Genomic DNA, 24,846 nt, shown 5'->3' with positions numbered 1-24,846 from the left:
ATATTTCGTGTTCATATTACAACGACAATTACAACTCTCTTATCACAAAAGAACATACAAACATACTCTTTGAATCTCTAACCCCCAGATATACATATAGGTACAGAATGCGTTTGTTTTGAATTTATAATTTATAAATATAAATATATCAAACAGTTTGAAATGTTTAACGCCATACTTTGGTTATTTTACGATGAAATAAGACTTTCATTTGAAAGCCTTTTGAAGATTAGTACAGACTTGCATTACTTTCATAAAGTGCATTCATAGCTAATGTTAGCACGATGACAAAAATAATCCAGTCAGCAAATTAAAATAAACATAAACAATTATTTGTTCTATGCACTTCAATTTTATGTTTATTTGTTTATTCTTAAGCGAAAATCTATACAAATGGTTATATGTGTCTAGGCACCAGGGGTATCAAAACCCGTTTTTTATCGTTAAAAATCTTCAAAGTTACCGCTGAGATACTGAAAAGGGGTCAATTTGTTACAATTAGAGCTGAAGATACAAGAAACTGTCCCTCTTTTGTCTGTTGCCAAAATAGACGATTTATCCAAGCAGATTCATTTATCATAAATAAAGTATGTTTGCGCCTACTCTACGTTTAGATTCTCAGAACTAGAAATTTTTTATCAATACTTTACTGTTGTTTTTGCTCTTGAGAATAAACGAATAGCTAACAGATCGTTTTTATTAACTGCCTAGAGAAACATTTTTTGCTGGCTTGTTTCAAACGTAGATAGATGGCGCTATATGGTGGTAGCCTTGGCCGCCGTCAGAGTATTTCCAGCTCGTCAATGTAACACAGAGATTCAAGAAGTCGCATATGAAGATTACACCCAGGAGAGAGCAGTGTTCTAGTCTTATTTTTTATGATTCTTCCATTTTGTTTACTCAAAAGAGTTCCCTGTTTTAGTAAGTATAAAACTAAAACTTTTGTTTATTTCTATTATAACGCTGACGCATTCCTTTCATGTGCTTTTTTCTATAACCCTAATGTTGTTAAGTAAGCAATACTGGTAATCTAGAAACAAACTAATCGTGTTCTGTTCTAGCATGTGACTGTGTGTAGTAAGCAACTATATCATGTGCCTGTATTTAAACTTATTTTATACAATATCTTTTTTAAAATGGCATTATGTGATAAATATTATAAGTTTATAATTATAACTGAAATTATTCATTAGTCTATGAAATAACGAACATAAATGTTCAGAGATTAATAACTAAACATATTACGGTAATAATGTATTAACTGCAAGCATTCTTTTACTTTTCTATATAATTACTTATGAATATCAAATGAATTTTCTGTTCTTAAAAATGTTATGGTCAAAAAATATGTCATATATTTCCAGTAAACTTTTAAGTTTGAATACTGCTCCTAACGAAGTCTATAAAATCTGGAGATATGGACAGTTTGAATAGTGCCAAGAAAGAAAGTTTATTTTTCATCTTTCAGTTTGTTCCAGAAGGGAGTGTACTACGGTATAACAAAGGGTGTGTACTACGGTATAACAAATATTTGTAGTGCCCGCTTATAATAACTTATAATATTTCAATTCGCATTAATATATCATAAACACTGCAGATATTATACTTACAACTTTTAAAACGATGCTATACTCTAAATTTTAATCTACAATTTTTGCTGAATCTAGTAAAACCTTCGACTTAGGTGAAAAGAGGTTGAAAAGCTTTAACTGTAAGTATTTTCATTGTTAACTCGATATAATGAGCTGAAAGTGAAGTGTAAGATAGAAAAGAAAATAGAGCAATTTTTTAAGAAACAATACTTTAACTAGAAACAAAAACATATTCAATTTGATTGACAATTAGTGTGAAAATGTTTTGTAAAAATAGTTTATTAATCGATAAATAAAACCTATTTTATATTACAGGTAGCACGTAGTAGCAGCGTTGCTGTTATTGATTATTGAGTTTTAATTCTAAGAAAATCAGTGAAAAACTTATTTTATTTCTCAAAGTAATTAATTTGCAGATCTTGAAAATGGCATGACATCGAATCAGCTTTGAAATTAAAACTATTCAATCTTTAGATGCCCGGCATGGCCATGTGGTTAAGGTACTCAATTCGCAATTTGAAGCTTGCCAGCTCGAATACCCGTTACACCAAATATGCTTACCCTTTCAGCGTTGGTGCGTTATAAGTTACGATCTTACACTGCTTAATTAACAACGGCCAACGCTGAGAATTCTCGTGTAGATTTTCGCAAAAGTCAAAAAGGAAAGAAAAAAACAGTATCAAACATCAGTAGTATTGGTACTAGATGCGGTAAAATGTTAATGAAAAACTTGTTTGTGCACGAGTCAAATGTCTTCCGAAGTAACCAATCGCAAACATGGGTTGATTGATATATGTGACAGTTTCGGTTAAGTGTAATATGTTTTTAGTGCAAAACAGAGTAGAATGTACATTCATTTTATTCTCTTTTAACTTCAACTATACTTTTGTTTAAACTGACATATCCTGTAATTACTATTATTTTATATTGATAAATTCCCTGCCCAATCCAAATCAAGAAGCCTTTAGAGTTGACAACAGTTAAACTCATAAAACAGAAACCCAGCTTGTAGTTTTTACTTCAAATAAAGCATATATACACGTAGAATATAGAACCAATGAACATCTTGCACAAGATTGTTTTATCCTTAATCTTGCTTCTAAAGACGTATTCCTATAAATAACATGAAAAATATGGCAAAAAGTTTAAAGATAATCAAACTGTGTATTTATAATTTATATACATAATTATATATTTACCATTTATTTATCAATTATTGAAAGGCTGTAACTTAAAGGTTTATCGATAATTAAGATTTTTCTGTGCAGAATAGCCATAAGTTTCCGACTTTTCTTACAAGACACTGTTCACACAATATTAACTTTCATTAATACTTATCAGCACACATTTCGAACAAGTTGTACTTTTGAACATTTGTTGCCTCTGGTTCATAGATCAATTTTACATTATGTGACAGACAAAGAAAACGATCTATCTTTTAAAACTGTGGTTTCAGCTATAAGAAATTGTCATAAAACATGATTTAACAGTCTAAATTTTTCATCAGTTTTAAAAAAATTCCAGCAATTTAAAAATTGCTATGAACTTCGTGTACAACTTAATTGATTATATGGGATTTAGAAATTCCTGAAATTTATAATTTTCATAAGATTCCAAAATAACATTTAGTATTAATTCCCTACAATAAACCATATTAAACATAAAACTATACAATAGGCTATCGAACCCGATTTTTACCACTATAATCTTCCCACTGACTGGAGGACTGACTGTCAGAGTTTATTTGTTGTTAAGGTGGGCTATGTTTGTCATAGGTATCGAAACCTGGTACCTAGCATTGTGAGTTTACAATCTTCGTAAGGAAGGTCAAAGCTGCTAATTATTTTGGAGTTTTGACAATTATGCATATACAAGTTATCAGAAAAATCGTAAATGATTGTACAAAATGGTAATCATTGGTCAACTTAAAAAAGTCCTCCTTGCTCTTTTCTTAGAGGGCCTATCTTGTCTCTTTCAAGTAGTGATTCTCCTAGGCTATGTTAGATCCATCTTCACTATCACTTCGTAATTGAGCAATTTTTACCCTTTTCGTCAGTGGTCAGATCTGAATCTACTGGAAATTTAGAGCCTCGTTGTGTTGATTTAACATGATAATGTCAGACAGATTCAGGGTTGAAAGAATTGGCTTTGGGAACAGTGTGCAATGCCTGGCTTTTCAAGACAGATGCATAGATGGTAAAAATTGTTGATTGACACAATATCACCTTTTTTCCTGCCTAAAAAGCATATTTCCTTCTCGTTTAACCCCTTTAGGTTGAAGGAGATTTTCTTAGATCGAGGAATATTGTTGTTCCTTTAAGTTCTCATGTATTCTAATTTCTAATCTCATACGAAGGTGACACAATTCTACTGTTGTTTCACATACAAGGGATGTCATTGACTAATATTTCCCAATAGTTTTTGGTGATGATGAATGATAATGAAAATATAGGCGTTGAGAAAGTCTTTCCAAAAACACCATTTGTATTTCTATTATGTTTGTCGCTATGCCTAGTTCCTTGGAGACTCTTATATATTTATAATTTCATTCTAATAACACCAAAAAGTAAGATGGCTAATACTCAAAAACATGTTGTTGTTTTTAATAGCACATGCCAAAGTTGAATGAGAAGCCTGTGTGAATGAAAACGGGACAAAGGTGACGTGAGTGACTGCCACAGAATATATTTTCTGAAAAAAAATGTTGAGGTTCTACAAATGTACTATATATGGATGCTTTTGTCTGAAGCACTGTTTTCAAGCACAAGCAAAGCAGTTTTTAAACCAAACAGGTTTTATAAAGGATCTACACATAACCTTTAATGTCATACTCTTCACCAAACCAATGTTTAAAAATGCATCTCCTGCAGCATGTGAGGCCTCTTAACATTGGCTAGTCGTCATAACAAAGCAATAGATCTAATGTAGAAGAAGATCAAACTGCCAGTATGGTACCTATATCTGAAGATTGGTCAGCAACGTTTCAAGTACAAGCAACTTTAATCTAACTTCGGATGCTAAATACTATAATGCTAGCATTCCAATTCAAACTTGCTTCTTTCACAAGTTCAAGAATAGCTTGCGACCCCTTGCATACTTTTAAATTCAAAGTTGCTTGTACTTGAAACGTTGCTGACCAATCTTCAGTGCCAGATATAGGTACCATACTGGCAGTTTGATCTTCGTCTACATTAGATCTATTGCTTTGTTATGACAACTAGCCAATGTTAAGAGGCCTAACATGTTGCAGGAGATGCATTTCTAAACATTGGTTTGGATAAGTATGAAGATATCAGTGACTGAATCCTAGATCAGAGACAATTATTTATATTATGTGGAAAACAAAACATATATCAAGTTAAAAACATGCCTCTCTATTTACTTCTATCATATCGGCATTAAACATACAATATCAGTTTCCATTGAAACAACACGAGGTCTATCAAAATTGTGGTTACAACATTGTCCGTAAGAAAAAATCCTTAAGTCTGTGTATTTTTAGAGGTACAAATTAAGATATGCCTAGCTCAGAATAACCTGAGCTGACCTCCGAATCTGTAGACACAAAATTAACTGCTGTGGCTGTTCAAGTTGATCACAACCATTCTAAGCTCTACAGTTTTAAGCTAACTGGAAAAGTGGCACACATAGCTTGTTGTCAACCCTTATTCTGGTCTGAAAGAAATTTGCCATTTATCTTTCTATAGAAGACGATACCGGCATTTTTTCATCTAGAAAGAAAGAAGGCAGAAACTTAGGGGTAGACAGTTTCTCCAAAGATGCTCAAGGAAATGAGTCTTTTTTTTTCATCCCCAAAGAAACTATTGAAGGGATATCTAGGGTTTTGTATGGGGGAAGACGAGTATTGTGACCTTTGGAAAAGGGAGAAAGAAGAAAGCGAATGAGGAGTAATAGACTTCCTGAATGACAGGGGCTCAAACCAAGGCTTCAATGAGGCTTTGTAGGGCTTTACTTTTGTTAAATGCTTTTGGATAAGGTTTCTTCTTGGGTATGGTAAGTTATTCATCTGGATTTAGATACTGGATAATAATACTCATTCCAGGCAGTGGATAGTAATTTTTTTTTACGATATCCCTATAAAGAATAGTCGTTTAGGGTCGTAGGATTTTCTAAGGAATACTACTTTATAATGAATATTTTCCCACATCTGAGACAATAATTATACCTTAAATATGGTATATTGAGGTTATTTCTGGTAAAATCAGAGTGAAAATTATGACTACGTGTTTGAACAAGATGTTTTAAACAAATAGATAGAATATTATCTTATGTAGAAGTATATTTTTTAGTGTTTTAAGTTTGTCTGTTATCTAATAACCAAAAAATTCACAAGTAAAATGCATACATTCTACCACTTTCATTCAGAACACTGTAAAAGTAGTTCGTTCGTAATAATAGGTTCTAAGTTTGCTCGATTACCTATCTGTAATTACCGAAGTTTCACCACGACATGTGGGTATTGCTTTCAGTTGTGGAGAGTTGAACATTTCAAGCATGATTAAAAAATCTGTTACTGCATTATATTTTGGAAGAAATTCAGCTAATATAGCCATTGTTGAGTTACTTTTCTGTAGTAGTTTTTCAGTTTGACTGCATGAAACCTTTTTGGTTTCAATGAATTTTGAAATATCTATGTAATCTAGCCGGTTCCACATGAGTTTGTGTGGAATCTCTTGTCAAACATCTTTATGAAAACCTTAAAATGTGCGAGTGTCGTACTGAGACTTGCCGTTTCATGTAAGTAACACAGATCATCTGCTGAATTGCAAAATTGTTCATTAATCCCATATTTTTCTATCCTTAACTTTGGCTTGGATGTTAACACTTTTACTGGCAAGAAGAGAACAACGTTTCGACCTTCCTAGGTCATCTTAACCTGAAGATGACCTAGGAAGGTCGAAACTTTAATACCCATACCAGCCGTTCTGAGATACACTTTTATTTCAAGTGGGTTTCTCGTTACCAAGAATAACTTCGACTTGTTGCAGCTTGGTTATGACCATGCCTCAATCATCATAATTAAACAATGAATCATAAAAGCACGTCATTTGTTGTAACATCACCAGTTTTTTAGTCAATCTTGCTTCAAATGTTTCAAAATTTGTCCAAGTCTTTCTTGACGTTACTTCTGCATGTAAGCATGCTAATTTGTTTTATATTATCATATTAGTCTGTGGTAGTAAATGCAACAATCCATATTCAACTTCTTAGATGCCAAATGAATGAAAGGTCAATTACTCAAAAGGTAATACTTTCTGCATGGTTTCTGGAAGCTTTCGCAGTCATAAGAACGTAGTACATCACACATGTTTGTTGACTTCTTTGATTCACTTGTCCCATTTCATCTTGTTGCCATTAAAATGCCATCAGTCAAGAATGAAATGCCCCTAAGATCCAGGGAAATCTTAATAAAATTAATCACAGTTAGGAAAACAACAAAACTTCTTGAAATCATCGTATATAAACTCATACATATTCAATATCTATAGGTTTATATAAAACTAGTAAACATGTTCTATACCCTTGTTCATGGAGTATGCTCGACATAAAAGAAAATGCTATTTAGAGGATTCTTTTGCATATAAAAACTGTTACCTCTGAAGACATTGAATGATTTAGCAATTTTTTGTTTCTGTTACAAACAATGATAAAGAGAATCCATCACGAAATTAGTAAAATAACATGAAGATCTATTCACACGGAATAGATAATCCTCCAGTTGCGCAGCGGTGAAACCCACGTTTTCAATACCTATGATGTGTACAGCACGGATAGCCATTGTGCAGCTACAGAAATAAACAGAAGAGGTCAAATGTTTTTGTAGCAAATCTTGGGTGAGTTTCTTTTCATTTATACACATTAGTTTTAACAATATAAGGAAACCGTTGATGAACATACACCAGTTAATCAAGTCAGTTTGGCATATTATTTTCTACTCAAGTTATAAAACAAACACGGAATTCATCTGTATATTTGAGTTTCGATATGATTTACCAAAACCTTTTGTATTTGTATGTTATGCGTTAATAAATATAGTAAATAATCTTTTGATTTTATTATCAGAGATCCATTGAAAATTATTATCCTCAAATATTCAAATTGCTTTATATCATTTACTATTGATAAAGACCACATATTGCATCATATTCGGTATTTTTATGTATTTCCCTGATCCGACACCAACTGTAAGTAACTGACCAAAAACACAAAGTGTGAAATACACAAAGGACATAAACAGTTATCAATGAGGTTAAGAGCAATATAGATATTATTTCTGTTAACTTTTTTGTGTGTTATTAGAAATCATATAACTAACAAAGTTTTAGACTCAGAAGTACATAAATAGTTTAGAAAAAGGTGTTCGAAAACTATCTTAGTTCCAAAATATTCGATAGTTTAAAATGTTTTAAGTATTATGTTTGAGTTATCATAATTTTCATCTGTTAGACGATATCATATAAGAACCCCACCAGTGGATTAATAGCACATCTGAAGACTTATAACACTAAAGATCCGGTTTCTTGTGTATCTTTAAATGTAACAAAAAATAAACAAACTAACCAACTAAAATGATATTAATGCATAACCACTATTGCTTTGTTTTCTTCTAAAGACTAGCAGATATTATTTCATACTTTATTATTTAATGGTAAGTTATAACGAGATGAAAGTTCCGGATAATGAAGTAATCTGCTGCAATTTCGACTTTTAACATATTATTCGTCATGAACAGTTGAAAAATAAACAACAAAATTAAACTATGTGTAGCTTACAGATAAGAAATATATAACTAAAACTGATAGAGCAAAAAATGGCGGCTAAGAGTTAACATCATGACCTATTTTTGGTGTTGAAACAATTTTATAAATTGTAGTTACATTATTCTAAGTACTGTCAGAATCAAAGAATATGAATTTTAATTTTAAAAATGCAACATTTTACATTTTTTTATATCACGTTTCGGATTGTGGTTTATATTTTACAGTTATGTGCGTGTCATGTTCACATCCTGCATTGTCTCCAGATAGACCAGGGCATTTTTGGCCTCTCACCTGTTATGGCCTATCAAGTTTTCAGATGCAACAAAGGTCATCACTATCTTTGCAAGTGCAACACCTCATGAAAGCTTTCAGGACCATTTCTTTCCCATTACTATTTCCCACAGCAAAATGGTTCAGGGTGAAATTGATGAGCTTTTGGGGTCCTACAGAAACACTTGGTTTTAGAACATATGTATGTTTTATCCACATGGTAACTGTATCTAATATATACCCTCTTCTGAAAGAAGAAAATAATGGGAGGTCTGGAAGATGTTTCAGCTTGAGAAGATCCATGAATACAGACATAAACATGTACATCTGTGGTGAAAGGTTTTCTCTGAAAATGATTTTTCCTGAACAATACTTTTCATATCTTGATCAAATATGAACTGTTGTTTCCTATTATTCACAATGAGCGAAACGCGTCGTTGGTGTGGTTACAGCAATTTTATTATGAACTCTTCTAATTTTTGAAAATCCCTAAATAAATAAATAAAGAATATAGTGTTCAACATTTTACAAGCCTCATTGAGAGTTTACTATAATGATGAGTCAATCTATAATATAATATGTCAACTTTTAATATGTTTTATAATATAATGAATAAGCGCTATTCATTGTTAAAATAATATCATTTCATAAAATATCATGTAAATTAGTAATGAGCAGTTATTTACTGGTAATACAGGCAACATGACAATCTTAAAATCTAATATTTTATTAAATATTTCGATCTCGTTTTAAGAACTAATAATAAATCAATAAGGTTAATAAAATATTGAATTTTCAAAATATAAAAACAGTTTTTAAGTGATTATACAACTAAACATATAATGTACGCATCTATCCAACTTCCGCACAAAAGTTGCGTAAGGTTCTGGCAAGACTTCCAATGTTATTTGTAAAGCAGGCCTGAATGAATTAATGTGGCTTTACCGTGTTGCAAAAAACTGTCGTTTGCAAAGTTCTGCTACGACGTCACGTACACTTGATAACAATCGAGCAACGCTGCTGCAACTTGTTGCGTGGATTTCAACACAACTCTGAAAAATGTTTCATGCCACGTGATGCATTCTCAGCAAATCACGCCAAAGCATTTATGCTAGAAGTTCAATAAAATGTAATGTTTAGTTTTTATCTGTAAATAAGCACCGACATATTATGGAAAAAATCACACAATTTAATGGTGCAAAAAAGAAATTAACATTTTTCTCGATTATAAATTACATATTGAGTCAAAAGTTTATCATGATACAGCAAATTATTATATTTTGTTTTCCATTTGCGTGTATAATCTCACTCCCAAGCTTTATGTCAAAGTTATACAGTGATCTACGTAAACATCATGAAAACGCCTTTGCACTCGAGAAAATTAGCAATAATCGAATGTAGTATGTTTACGATTATGTTTTATTAATTGTGTTGCAAGAGCTATTTAACAGTATTTTTCCCATGTTAGTGTAAATTAATTACAGACTGTTTCTCAGAAGAGCAGCGAGATTAAAAGATAATATAAAATAATGAAGGACAGGTGATCATACAAGCTACAAAACATGCAATGTTTTGTCTCGCAGGACAATTAGCTCTCATCCGTTGTTAGTGTATTCTTCGCAAATTTAGTTAGAGGCTTTGCTGACAGTGAGTTAACAGAGGAGCGAAACACAAAAATCTATGTATGATTTGGGCTTGGGATGACTGAGTGATTAGCCTTCTCGGGCTGTGATTCGGAAGATTCACCATTCACAGCCCATTGACACAGAAATACATTTTGTATTTAGGGACTGCATGTATACTATAAATTTGTTTTTGCATTTCGCACAAAGCTACTCGAAGGTTGAAAGGATGAGCATATTGAGTGACGGGAACTTGAGCCCGAAACCCGCAGATTGCGAGTCAAGTGCCTTAACTATCAGCGCTTTCCAGGCCTGTACGCTATAACAACAATAGCAAACTCCCGCTAACTCGATCGGACAAGGATAGCCAGTAGTTGATGGTTGGTGATGTTGATTGAATGCCTTCCCGTTAATTTATCAGTTGAATATTCAGAACGACTATTCACATTTGTAGCTGTGTGGAAAAATTATATTTATATCCCTCCCTTTCTCTCTATACATAGATATGATTATTTAACATTAGACTATCCTCAATACTGATTGCCACTACTCCTAATATTTATCCTTAAGGTCCCTAGAGAGAAACAGAGGTGGTTATCTGATGGCCATATGCTCTTCCCATGCGTTGAGTGCATGCGCAAGCTATTCTATATATAGCTATATAAATATGTGTGCTGATCAGGAAATAAATTTTAATATATTTTGTGTTTTTGAGCTCTAAATGGAGGATTTTATGTAGTTAGATTAATGAAAAGCAATGTTAGTGTTTTGTATTTCTTAATGGAGATTAATATTTTAAAGTGTAACGATGAACACGTGGATAATCCAAGAAAATGGTTTATAGAAAGGAATTATCACAGAGCGCATCGTTGATCATTTGATGTTACTGTTGTTTTTATCTGAACGTGTAATCAACGGAAATTATGGTGTGAACAAAATGGAACCAACCATCAGTTGTACAACACGAGTAGTGTTGTTAGCAATGTTGCGTGAACTAATTCCCCAAACAGAGTAACGTAGATATACTCTATCTCTGGATTTGTCAGCAGCAGTGGGATTACTTAGAAGAAATAGTGTACTTCAATAAGCCACGCACACTGAAAGTTTTGAAAAATAACATAAAGAAAGGAATTAGTAGCCTCTCACCTGAAAGTTTGGCCTCTGCCATGTAAAGTAATTTTGGATTACTCAGTGTGGTGGACATCATCATGTAAAGTAATTTTGGATTACTCAGTGTGGTGGACATCATCATGTAAAGTAATTTTGGATTACTCAGTGTGGTGGACATCATCATGTAAAGTAATTTTGGATTACTCAGTGTGGTGGACATCATCATGTAAAGTAATTTTGGATTACTCGGTGTGGTGGACATCATCATGTAAAGTAATTTTGGATTACTCAGTGTGGTGGACATCATCATGTAAAGTAATTTTGGATTACTCAGTGTGGTGGACATCATCATGTAAAGTAATTTTGGATTACTCAGTGTGGTGGACATCATCATGTAAAGTAATTTTGGATTACTCAGTGTGGTGGACATCATCATGTAAAGTAATTTTGGATTACTCAGTGTGGTGGACATCATCATGTAAAGTAATTTTGGATTACTCAGTGTGGTGGACATCATCATGTAAAGTAATTTTGGATTACTCAGTGTGGTGGACATCATCATGTAAAGTAATTTTGGATTACTCAGTGTGGTGGACATCATCATGTAAAGTAATTTTGGATTACTCAGTGTGGTGGACATCATCATGTGAAAGTAATTTTTGGATTACTCAGTGTGGTGGACATCATCATGTTACAATAAATCTGTTACAGTTTTATAAATAATGGACAAAAATTATACCAACATTTATTGTTGAGCAGTATTGCACTTTAAAATTGTTTCACTTCTTTTGACGAACTCTATATAACATTTGTAACGACACGAGTGCTATATCAAGTCGAAAAGCAAAACCAAAAGTGCTTAATTCTAGAAACAGCATCTAAATGTTATTAGTCGTGTCATGTTTTATTAATACACTACATTTACGAACCATATCATGTAAGATTTTAGCTACTTTCATATTTGTTTGACTTCTTATGTTTTTCAGTCCTTTTATTTGAGCCAGAAGTTTGTTTAATGCTGGTAGTACCATGTAGGTTTAAATTAGATAACTATTAGTTTTATGCGTCATGTCGTATTGTTACAAACTGTCTTAAACATGCCAACTATGTTCTGTCTATAAGGAATAATATAAATTTATCAATCATGTCACGACCGTAGAGAATCTTAGCATGATGTTCTGTTACATGTTTTTAAATAGTGTCTTGGTTTTAAAAAATGTGATAACTGTAAAAAGTCTTAGATTGATTGACTATATTATCTCTTCCCTGTAAAGAGAGTAGAGATTTACAAATTATATCTTACTTAAAATTTGTAATAACATGATATGTATACGTTTCTATCATACATACAACAGCCTCTTAGCATATTTGCGGTATTCTCAGGTGCACACATAAAAATAGTAATTCAATAGTAGAAAAAACAGTAAGAAATATTAATATCGACATTAGTTTCTGAGTTCATTTAGATCAATAAAAGAGATTAAACAGAATGTAGAATAAAGTGAAAAGTAAATTATTTAACTTACAAAACCAGTAAACAAGAGACGTCGCATCACACCACTCTCAAGTTGTAGAGATCAGAAGAATGAGACCGAAAAATGTTGATAACAATATTTATACATTTCACAGTATCATTAGTTCTTTCACATTTCCCAGGTCATCCACGTCGCTTGGTCATTCCATAGGTAAAAAGTGGGATGGCACACTTCCAAGTGTACTTAAACCTCTTCATAGTTAGCCATACATCATACATCTGCTAAACGTCAAAGTTCTCTAACGTTCAGCAACACCAAAAGGGAAAGACTTAGGGCTGCACGTATCTAGGAATTAAGCAGGTTTACAATAGAGAATTGGTCTTTTTACATGTTAAAATGTATGCACCCTCGAACATGCGAGTGCAAAATAATGAAAACTGTCGGTAAACGAAACGAAACGCCTCGTTTGTTTTACTTACAACACATTAAACAGTTATTAAATATTTTACGAGAGTTTAGTTTTACAGTTCAATGACTTAGATTAACAGACCTTAGGTTTACCTGTCAGGTCATATGTGTCAGTTTTAAGTTTACTACTCATGCCATTATGTTAAAAGCATCTTGGATTAACCAATCGTGTCATATCATGTTTACTAAGAACATCTTAGATTTATCGATCATCTGACGTTTGTAATCTTATCACGTATATTAAAAACGTATTACGTGTATCAGTCAAGTCACGCCTACTAAAATATTTTTGAATTGATTTATCTATTTCATGTATTCGTATTAGTGTCGCACGTTACTATAACGATGTCATGTCTGAACGTCTGAAATTTGTTCTCTTTGTCATGTTTATTGAACGTTTTTTATATTATCTCTCATATCATACCAATTAACGTTTCATAATTCATTTAAGTTATAAAGTGACTATTACAATTGTGTAAAAAAACTTATTTTCTAATATGTTCATGCCTTCATGTTCAGGGCCTGGCATGGCCTAGCGCGTTAAGGCGTGCGCTTCCTAATCTGAGGGTCGCGGGTTCGAGCCCGAGTCGCGCCAAACATGCTCGCCCTCCCAGCCGTGGGGGCGTTATAATGTGACGGCCAATCCCACTATTCGTTGGTAAAAGAGTAGCCCAAGAGTTGGCGGTGGGTGGTGATGACTAGCTGCCTTCCCTCTAGTCTTACACTACTAAATTAGGGACGGATAGCACAGATAGCCCTCTAGTAGCTTTGTGCGAAATTCCAAAACAAACAAACAAAGCCTTCATGTTCAAAAACATCCACTGTTTATTATAATATTCCTGATGCACTAATTATAATCGTATAGAGATAAACGTTTGTTTATAAAATATCAGCCTGTATGCATAATCTAGTGTGCTGTAGAACCATGTAAACAAAATTAGTGCATTAGGGTCCATTCCCCCTTCCCCGATTTAAATAAATCTTGGGCCTCATTGCTACTCAATTGTGAAGTTTTCAGTGGTACACCGGTAAGACTATGGACTTAAAACTGCTAAACTCTGAATTTGTATTCCTCTCAGTGGGAGGCCTGGCATGGCCAAGCGCGTAAGGCGTGCGACTCGTAATACGAGGGTCGCGGGTTCGCGCCCGCGTCGCGCTAAACATGCTCGCCCTCCCAGCCGTGGGGGCGTATAATGTGACGGTCAATCCCACTATTCGTTGGTAAAAGAGTAGCCCAAGAGTTGGCGGTGGGTGGTGATGACTAGCTGCCTTCCCTTTAGTCTTACACTGCTAAATTAGGGACGGCTAGCACAGATAGCCCTCGAGTAGCTTTGTGCGAAATTCCAAAACAATCCTTTCAGTGGACACAGGAAATAGCTCATTGGAATTATTCTTTAAAATAAAAGCTTATTTCTGAAAATTCAAAATGAAAGTTTATTCAACTTACGAGTTCTGTTAACACAAGAGCGAAAACGAGCTTACTTTTGATGTTAACTGTTTTATTTTTGTTTTCCTTCGCATCTTACTTTCAATTAATGTACTATATGATCCTCTGCATGTCCCAATAAAAAACAAACTGTAAGATGTTATTTCACATCTAGCTAATGTTTTTACGAATAACAATGGATTTACATCGCTAAAATCAGGGGTTCGATTCCCCTCAGTGGACTCAGCAGATAGCCTGACGTGGCTTTTCTATAAGAAAATGCACACAAATATGTATTTTTCAGAGTACAAAATTATTTGAAAATTCATACAAAAGAAAAGAGTTGTTTTGAGACGAAAACACAAACATATGCTTTGTTACGACCTACTCATCTTTATATTATAGCAGGCAGTGTAGTAATATTAGTTGCCTCTATATGAGCGATAATAACCAGTAAGTTATGCATTCAGTATTTTATCATACCGACTTCACAAGGAAATATACCTTAGAAAGCGACGGTTCGTCGGTGAGGTAGCGGATAAGTCTTTGGATTGACGAAACCATAAATTTGATTTCCTTCGGTGGGCGCAGCAGATAGCTCTGTGTGGCTTTACTATAACAAAACACATACAAAGCGATGAGCAGTCGTTAATTATTTCGATTAAATCTATTACGGGAAATAGAATCTTTGGGTTGGAATATCAAAGAAGGTAAAAAATGCCTAGAAAATGTAGAGCTTGTTCTAGAAAGTGTAGAACTTGTTCTTGTTCTAGAAAGTGTAGAACTTGTTCTTGTTCTAGAAAGTGTAGAACTTGTTCTCTCCTCTCACTTTTATTGCATCAGAAGCATTTAATGTAAATGGCAACATTCTTACATGAAATGTTAACATTTTGATACAGTATTCTCGTATTAGTTCAATGGAATATCGTAACAGCTTTACTCAAGGCTTGCAAGTATTTATGCTCTAAAAATAATTTTATGTGACTCAGTTTTAATAGTGCGAGGCAATGCTATTATGAATTTGAAACTTGCGTTTTCTGTTTACCTACTGTGGTTTGTAATACATAAAGCACAAATAATTCACTTTTAACACTGAGTTCTTATAGAAGTAGTAAATACTTTCCTATTTGATTTTTCTAAACAACCATGAATGTTTAACGCACAGTTTATTTCTTACTTTCATACTGGAAAAAAATGTATTACAACAACTTGAGTTCGTTTGTAACCCTAATGTATTTCTTTCGAAAACTAAAAAAAAAAAGTATATATACATACATATATAAATATATATATAACGAAACCTGCATGGGCTCACTTGCTGAGGAAATAAAACTGTCTTACAGTTCTTACACGAAATTGCTCTTTAAAGATTATTCTCGACTGAATGTTTATAAGTGCTACTAACAGGTTTTGTTCTCGATCAACCTTCTGATAGGTTTTTCAGCATTAGCTATTGGCTGTGACATCCACAGTAATGTGTTTTGTATGTTATTGACACTACAGGGAGCTCAGCTCAGGAATAGCGAAATACTAAACACCGAGATTCGCTTCGGATTCAGTACGACAAAAATAAACACAATAAATATTAGGAGGGGTACTGACCCCTAAAGAGTGTTTGATATTTCATTGTATTATTAATAAATGAAATCATCATACGAAGAGGAATATGTTCATGTTATGAATCATCAGACCTAATGCGATATCTCATTCTTTGAAACCCCGACACCAGTTTGCTTGTATAAATCATTATGTTTAAGGCACTGGGTGTGTGTATGTTAACAACTGAAAATTGGGTGAATTACGATAAATAATACATAAGGAAAACAAATGTGATTTACTTTGAGTTATGCCATAAACACACAAATAAATAAAACATGTATTCATCACCTCATGGATAAATAAAAGTCAATTATACGTTTCACTAATACTCTGTTTATTGACGGCCATGATTTGACTAGTGAATGCTTCATTCTGAACAACAAATGATTTTGCTTACTGTAATTAGTGTTGATTTTTAACATTAGTGTTTAAATGTTTCATGATGAATGATACTATTTCTATCTTTGTGAAGCTGTTGCGATATTTTCTATATCGAGTTAAAAGCACTAAGGTTTTTAGATATTTTATAAAGATTAAAAACCTTTATGTTAAAGTCTAAATCTAAAACGTTCATTTTCACGCGTGTGAAAGAGAAATTGTCAATATTAGAAAATAAGAATCGTGGTAAATAATATATATAATTGTATAAAGATTGAAGTTAGTCACGTAACAGATACTTGTTGTTGTTTTTCCTCTCGAATCATGTTAACGAAGTACAAGTAATGGAATCGATTGTATCTTAATATAAGCATTTTCTCGTAGAAATTAACAATCAGTTTCCAAATAATGCTTTGTTATAACCTTAACTAGTTACACATCAACAACTATAATAATACAGACTAACAAAAATACAAAACGAAAAGGCACAGGCACAAATACTTGTCAACATAGTCACAAAGCGGATGATAATATTGTGGTGGCATTTTAGGTGTTCAACAATTATCCATCTTATTTAATTCTCAGGTTCACCCCTATTAAAAATTGTCTTAACTATTCAATCAACAAAACTTTTTTTTTTTACACTACGATTAGGTACGTTACTCGAATACCATAATAATATCGATCAGTTTAAAAATTCCTCTTAAATCTAGTGTTTTGAAGTTATGTATCTGGCCATGTATCCTTTTAGGGAGAGGTATGGACATTATGTAAAAGCAGTAAAACTCCAGGGAGCTAAAACATAGACCATGTTTCAACTATTATCATTGTATCTAATTAAATGCCTTGAAACTACATATCTGTGTAACCTTTATAGGGATGATGTGGACATTGTATAACAGTAAACAAGACTTTAGCATTGTTCGACTACAAAACAACTGGTCAGCAATAGCATCTTCCAAAATAGATGGCGACTATGTTTTCAACTTATGTGCCCAGTTATTTTTGTTAAAGATAAATAATGATGCAGTTTGAATACTTTCAATGGATGATGCCATGTCTTGTACATTGTTGTCGATGTTTCCAAGAACGTGGTCTACAATACACTACAAATGATAACATTCATTCCGCTTGATAATGTCACGAAGTTCTGATTTTCTTTCTTGACGAGCCCGGCATGGCCAAGTGTGTTAAGGCGTTTGACTCGTAATTTGAGGGTCGCGGATTCGAATCCCGGTCGCATCAAACATGCTCGCCTTTTCGGTCGTGGGGGCGTTATAATGTGACGATCAATCCCACTATTCGTTGGTAAAAGAGTAGCTCAAGAGTTGGTGGTGGGTGGTGATAACTAGCTGTCTTCCCTCTAGTCTTACACTACTAAATTAGGGACGACTAGCGCAGATAGCCCTCGAGTAGCTTTGCGCGAAATTCAAAAGCAAAACAATCTTTTTTGACGCGTACATTTTTGGTGCTTGTGTTTATACTTCTAAAACCTACGGGTTTTACCCTAATTCCAGCAGTAGAAGTATTTGATGGTTAGATGTAGAGCGTTTCCACAGACTTAAGAAATAAATGTTAAGTTTTTGTGATGTTTATCCACTTTTTTAAAAGCTCTTAACACGGGCAGTGATAGGCTTGACGAGGACATCCGTATCTGGATTGAAATGAGAAAAAAAAGGAGCAAGTTATTTATCAATAATAAGCGATTAATTTGTTTCTAGAATATATCTTTTCCAGCATTTGGGTTCTAAGGATACTAATGCCACATTAATTTTGTATTGCTAAACATGCTAGTAAAATGTTAAATACCATTCACACAGTATTTTGTATTGGAAGCAGCTGTTCACTGTCTAGCTCTCAAATAGAGATAAAAAGCAGTGTTAGGAAAACAGAAAATATAAATCTCTGGTTCAAGAATTCAGATGAAGTCTACAAAGATGTAGTTGTGTTATTACATGATATACATTAGTCTCTCCACAACATATTCAAGACATTGAAAGCTGTCAAGAAATTTGTACGATGATATTGTAATGCTTTGTAAAAGTGTTCATGTGTGAAAATAAGTTTTTTCATAATATTTTTAATATGTTGTACTTTTTAAATACTGCTTATCATTATGGTCAACATATTCAGTAAGGAGTGCTATAAGGGAACCCTGTGAGAACTATTACACTACGAGGTCTGTTCAAAAAATACGCGGACTGTTTGAATTGCGCGGCTCCGGTTGATTCCAGGTGAATCCGCTTGGTGTCACTAGGTTCGCACAGATCAGCTGATTACGACGCCATTTCCTGATTGCAGATATCTTCATTTGTGTATTAGCTACGCGGTTTTAAGTGAAGTGCGATTTTTTCGTTTGGCGGATTTCAGAATGAATGACCTGAAGGAGCACGACTTGCTGTGAAATTTTGTGTTAAACTTGGAAAATCTGGGACTGAAACTTTTGCTATGCTTAACACGGCTTACGGTGATGTTGCTATGAAGCGTACGGCATGTTTCAAGTGGCATGAACGTTTTATGGATGGTCGACAGTCCATTGAAGATGATGAGCGTTCTGGACATCCTTCCACGTCAACTGACGACCTACACGTCGACAAAATCAACACCCTGGTGCGGGCAAATCGACGTCTGACTGTCAGGGAGCTTGCTGAAGAGTGTGGGATATCAGTTGGATCTTTTTACGAGATTTTGATCGAAAAATTGAAGAAGCACCGCGTTGCTGCAAAATTTGTGCCTCAGAACTCGTGAGTTTTTGGCCAAACACTCGATCACTGTTCTTCCCCACCCCCCCTACTCACCTGACCTTGCTCCTTGCAAGTTTTTCTTGTTCCCCAAACTCAAAAGACCCTTGGAAGGAAGAAGATTTGAGACGATTCCCGAGATTTAGGCAAATGCGACGAAGGAGCTGGAGGACATTACAAAAGAAGCGTTCCAGGACTGTTTCAACAAGTGGAAACACCATTGGGATAAGTGTCTGCGTTGGGGAGGAGAGTACTTTGAAGGGGTCCCAGACCTGCAACTTCTAAATAAAGTACATTTTGTTTTATGACGTCAGTCCGCGTATTTTTTGAACAGCCCTCGTATATCTACGCCAATATGCTATTTAGAACGAAACGTTCATCCTCGCCAGTCAGGCCGTTAATGCCGCCGGTAATCGTCGACGGCCTACCGCCGAACCTCACGCCGTACCAAGTCGCCAAGTTGATCGCCCGAGCCAAGCCTGGAGCAACCATCGAACCATCCAGGACCCGTATTTTACGCCGGGGCGGAATCCTCTTCCAACCAGCCACTACTACAGACCAAATTTATCTGTGCCAACCATGGAACACTGAATTTAAAGTAAGTTGTTCCCCCACTAAAAGTCCAGTCAATCTTTATTCTGTATTCCTCAGGGGCGTCGACCCATCAATTCAACCAGAAGAAATTAGACAAACCATAGAACCCCAAATACAAGCCAAGGTATATGCAGTTCATCGAATTTATTCTAAAAACAGTAATCATCCCAAGCACTTCATGAAGATAGTGACAACGTCGAGGTACAGTGCTGACTGTATTTTACGTGACGGCTGTTGTTATCATATATTTCATTTTAGAGCCGAACGCCCACATCGACGACCACTCAATAATGGTTCAAACAAAGCACCCAGATATCGCAAACAACCAACGGAAATCTTCCAACACGAAACTACCAAAATACCGCCGAGTCCAGTCCTAATTAGAAGAAACATGAAGACAGATTCAGACAACTCGACTCAGAAGACGACAACTCCCACTGTTAGCAACACGCCAAGTTCCAGTAGTTCAAGAAAGAAAAAGGACAGTTCATGCCAGACTTCAATCCCAGTTCCACAGAATTCAACAACCAGCCAGACTCAAACCATTACCAAGATAACCATCGACACGACAGTACAAACTGAAAAACAAACTACCTCCACGCAGAAAACTCAAACCAAAACCTCGAGAAGAAACAAAGCATCACAGACCAGCGAAGAACAACTCACCGAAGAACAGCCAGTAGTTCCACCACCGAGACCACGTTTTTCAATTGCACCAATGGGCTTCAAGTGTGTAAACAAGTTCATGACGAAGTTACCACCTGATCTACAAGACTGCAGCTAACAGTTTCCACGTATACCACCAACATAGTTCATCAGTTTCTTTTATTTCTTTCCTTTCTCTTCCCGGCTACTTCTGGGCACGGTCTGGGTAGATTATTCGGCGCCCAGGCCGTGAAAGTGGGTTTTCTCGGGGTACTCCCGTTTCCCCCCCCACAGCAAAATCTCTGGCATCGGACCTGTGGGTCCCAGCCTCATTCTGAAAAGGGGCGTTTACCCAGTCACAGGGTATCAAATCAATCATAGTAAATTTTAAAAATCAATTCGCCAGCTGCCAGTGTGCTCCGTCCTCGAGCTAATGTCTGGCTCACTTCACTTTCGCTGCTCTCGTCCAGTTCTCCCGCCCTTCTTCTCACTCACAAATACCCCACTCCATTTTTGAAATACCGTATTTTCCGCCTAATAAGCCGAATTTCTGGCCCTAAATTTTGGACCTGATTTTTGGGGGTCGGCTTATTGGCCGATCACTCCTTTCGGAAATTTCTCCTTCTTAGGAAATGTTTTTCTTTTTTAAAATTACCATAGGCGGTAATGTTGTCCCATCAGCAAAGCACGTTAAGGCTACAGTGAAACGTTGTTTCTGGAATTTCATTGGTTACCTAATTACAGTGAGTGGAGCCAATAACGAATGACATATTGATTCCATCTCTGTCTCAATACGACACGTTCTGCTTTACTACAGAACGCCAATGATCACACACAACGTGCATGCTGACGCTGAAACGAGACTAAGAAATCATTTTGAAGAAACTTGTCACTTCTTAAAAATGGCTTCGGCTTATTTGGCGGTAATAAGCAAAAACCCTCATTTTCAGAGCTGAAAATTGGCCTCGGCTTATTCGGCGATTCGGCTTATTAACCGGAAAATACGGTATTAAAAATAACATAAAAATTCCACGGATATTTTAAAAACTTTTCTCATGTAAGGGGACGAAGAGGAACTACAACGTTCCTGAACACCCCAGTTGGAGAGAGAACTCTTCTGATTTCTCTCTCTCTAAACTAAACCCCTGCCACGTTAGCTTGCGTTTGCGTTTACTATTACACTATCTAACAAAATTTTTATTTTTTCTTGTTCCTTGGCAGAAAGTGTAATTTCCCAATTGCTTATGCCTAAAGTAAATGGAAAAGACCTATTGTTCTCTTCAAAACTTTGCTTTTGTGACCTGGGTTATGAAATTTTCAAATTTACCTAAATTCCAGAACATTCCAGGTAGATTCAGTGCTGAGTAGCTGATAGAGAATTTTCTCGAACTTACAACAATTTTCCAGAACTTTCTAGAATGTTGAACAACTTACAAGAATTTTCTAGAATGTTGTAGAATTTACGAGAATTTTCAAGAACCTTTTAGAATTTTCTAGAACTTTCCATAGTAATATATATACAGGAGCTTACCACACACCACTTCAGTTTAGTTCTAGCTGCCTAAGTGAACACATAGGCCTATCTGATTTTATCAAAGATGGTATCAAGAAACTGCAAGCATTCTCCAAACGCATTCTGCTCTGTATGTGGCCAAATTATCAAGACAAAAGCGAAAAAGTACTCTGTGACAGCATCCGATAAAAGGTGTGAAGCCTACAAAGCAAATTTCGGCATGCCTGTCGGGGATTAAGACAAACCCTGGGCACCTCATTTTACATGCGAGCACTGCAAAAAAAACTCTAGAAGGTAAGACGGACAATTTTTGCATGCTTGAATAGTAAGATTTTATATTATACAACTTTTGTACCTTTTAAAATTTAAATATCTTTTTATTTTTTTAAATTTGCAATAGTATACAAGAAATATCACATATAAAATATATTGCATGAACCTCCTACATATTAGTTGTTGGTGAAATAAGTTTATTCTTCATAATAACAATTTTATTTTGCTTTTTTTGCAGGATGGTACAGAAGAGAAAAGAGAGCCATGAAGTTCGCTATTCCAAGAATTTGGCCTGAACCCACTGACCATTCAAGTAATTGCTACATCTGCATGGTGAACCCTTACAAATGTTGGGCTGACAAGAATACATCTGCTCTCATGTATCCGGACCTTCCATCTCCATCGCTCCAATGCCACGCTGTCCTGAGCTCCCTGTACCCACTCTGCCAGAGAGAAAGCAGCCATCCTCAGAAGAAAGCAGCAAATCAAAAGAGAAGGTAGACGTTGAAGATCCAGATTACAATATCAGAGGTGCAGCTGGTGAGAGAAACCCATACTACCCAACCAAAGTGACCTTAATGGCTTGATCAGAGTTCTTGGTCTAACAAAGTCGAATGCCGAGACTGTATTTGGGGGCTGATACGTGAAAGTGATTTACATTATAGTCGCAAATCTCGAAAAACTACTCACTTCTAAACATTTTTGCTCATTTGTGTATAACTTTAGCATAAATACATGTAAATCTTGATTCATATGTTGTTTTATTCAGACCTTATGTAAATGAAAATGTTCAAATTTGCCTGTTTTTACATAGAAATTAGGTTAATTTCTAAATTTCATTATCCAGGTCACAAAAGCAAAGTTTGAAGAGAATAATGACCATTTTCTGTACTTTTACAACATAAGCAATTAAGAAATAACACATACTATCCAGAAACAAAATTTGTGTTACATATCCTAAATAGCCTAATTTAGACCAAAATATTTCAGTCTGAGGCTTCTCGAGTCTATAAAGAAAACATCATGAGTTTACACATTTTTAAAATGCGAGAAAAATTATTTGATAAACATATGAATTTAAAAACTATATAATTCTCGGGAACCATACACATCAAATAAAGACCAATAAAATATACCACTAAAACTTATTAAACACGTAACACTGTTTTCAAGTTTAGATATATAAATGTTTTTCTGATCATGTAACTTGTTTCCTCCATATACTGTTTTTTTTTCGTAAGTATTCCAGATCGTTTTTAAAACATCCACTAACTGAAATTACTGGAATATTTTCGACAGAAAACTTATTTTATTTCCGGTTGACCAAAACAAATTTAGACATAAAGTAGTTGTTGCCTACTAACCATCTGTTTCGAAATTATACACTTCATATCTGTTCTAAGTATACATCTCAGAGTATACACTTCAAATCTGTTCTAAGTATACATCTCAAAGTATACACTTCATCTCTATTCTAAGTATACATCTCAAAGTATACACTTCATCTCTATTCTAAGTATACATCTCAAAGTATACACTTCATCTCTATTCTAAATATACATCTCAGAGTATACACTTCATCTCTATTCTAAGTATACATCTCAGAGTATACACTTCATCTCTATTCTAAGTATACATCTCAAAGTATACACTTCATCTCTATTCTAAGTATACATCTCAGAGTATACACTTCATCTCTATTCTAAGTATACATCTCAGAGTATACATCTCAGAGTATACACTTCATCTCTATTCTAAGTATACATCTCAGAGTATACACTTCATATCTGTTCTAAGTATACATCTCAGAGTATACACTTCATCTCTATTCTAAGTATACATCTCAGAGTATACACTTCATCTCTATTCTAAGTATACATCTCAGAGTATACACTTCATATCTGTTCTAAGTATACATCTCAAAGTACACACTTCATCTCTATTCTAAATATACATCTCAGAGTATAAACTTCATCTCTATTCTAAGTATACATCTCAGAGTATACACTTCATATCTGTTCTAAGTATACATCTCAAAGTACACACTTCATCTCTATTCTAAATATACATCTCAGAGTATACACTTCATCTCTATTCTAAGTATACATCTCAGAGTATACACTTCATATCTGTTCTAAGTATACATCTCAAAGACACACTTCATCTCTATTCTAAATATACATCTCAGAGTATAAACTTCATCTCTATTCTAAGTATACATCTCAGAGTATACACTTCATCTCTATTCTAAGTATACATCTCAGAGTATACACTTCATCTCTATTCTAAATATACATCTCAAAGTATACACTTCATCTCTATTCTAAGTATACATCTCAAAGTATACACTTCATCTCT

The 24,846-nt window shown here is 34.6% G+C and overlaps 1 protein-coding gene across 5 annotated transcripts; it reads left to right on the top strand.

Annotated features, from left to right (window-relative positions):
- The first annotated feature begins 768 nt into the window (after positions 1-768).
- LOC143233802 (uncharacterized) lies at positions 769-23,283 on the top strand. Of its 5 annotated transcripts, XR_013018324.1 has the most exons (4): positions 791-921; positions 1,668-1,711; positions 7,321-7,447; positions 8,599-11,598. XR_013018324.1 is itself a non-coding variant. In XM_076470487.1 (2 exons), exons 1-2 carry the CDS (start codon positions 879-881, stop codon positions 22,987-22,989), a joined length of 306 nt encoding a protein of 101 aa, XP_076326602.1. In that variant the 5' UTR covers positions 769-878; the 3' UTR covers positions 22,990-23,283. The 5 variants fall into 5 exon arrangements, 2 of the variants coding, with proteins under 2 accessions (XP_076326602.1, XP_076326601.1); XR_013018325.1 differs by lacking the exons at positions 1,668-1,711; positions 8,599-11,598 and adding an exon at positions 22,727-23,283 and having other exon boundaries at positions 780-921; XR_013018323.1 differs by lacking the exon at positions 1,668-1,711 and having other exon boundaries at positions 780-921.
- Positions 23,284-24,846: the final 1,563 nt, after the last annotated feature.

Source organism: Tachypleus tridentatus, chromosome 12, assembly GCF_004210375.1.
Source record: "Tachypleus tridentatus isolate NWPU-2018 chromosome 12, ASM421037v1, whole genome shotgun sequence".
Classification (NCBI taxonomy): Eukaryota; Metazoa; Arthropoda; class Merostomata; order Xiphosura; family Limulidae; genus Tachypleus; species Tachypleus tridentatus.
Note: the sequence above shows the minus strand (reverse complement) of the source record. Positions and strands in the feature narration are given on the sequence as shown.

Excerpts from the sequence above, each read along its gene's own strand:
- LOC143233802 (XM_076470486.1), top strand. The coding sequence starts at position 19,768 with ATGACGTCAGTCCGCGTATTTTTTGAACAGCCCTCGTATATCTACGCC. Across the intron at positions 20,062-22,726 it reads CATGGAACACTGAATTTAAA|GATGGTACAGAAGAGAAAAG; the intron begins GTAAGTTGTTCC and ends CTTTTTTTGCAG.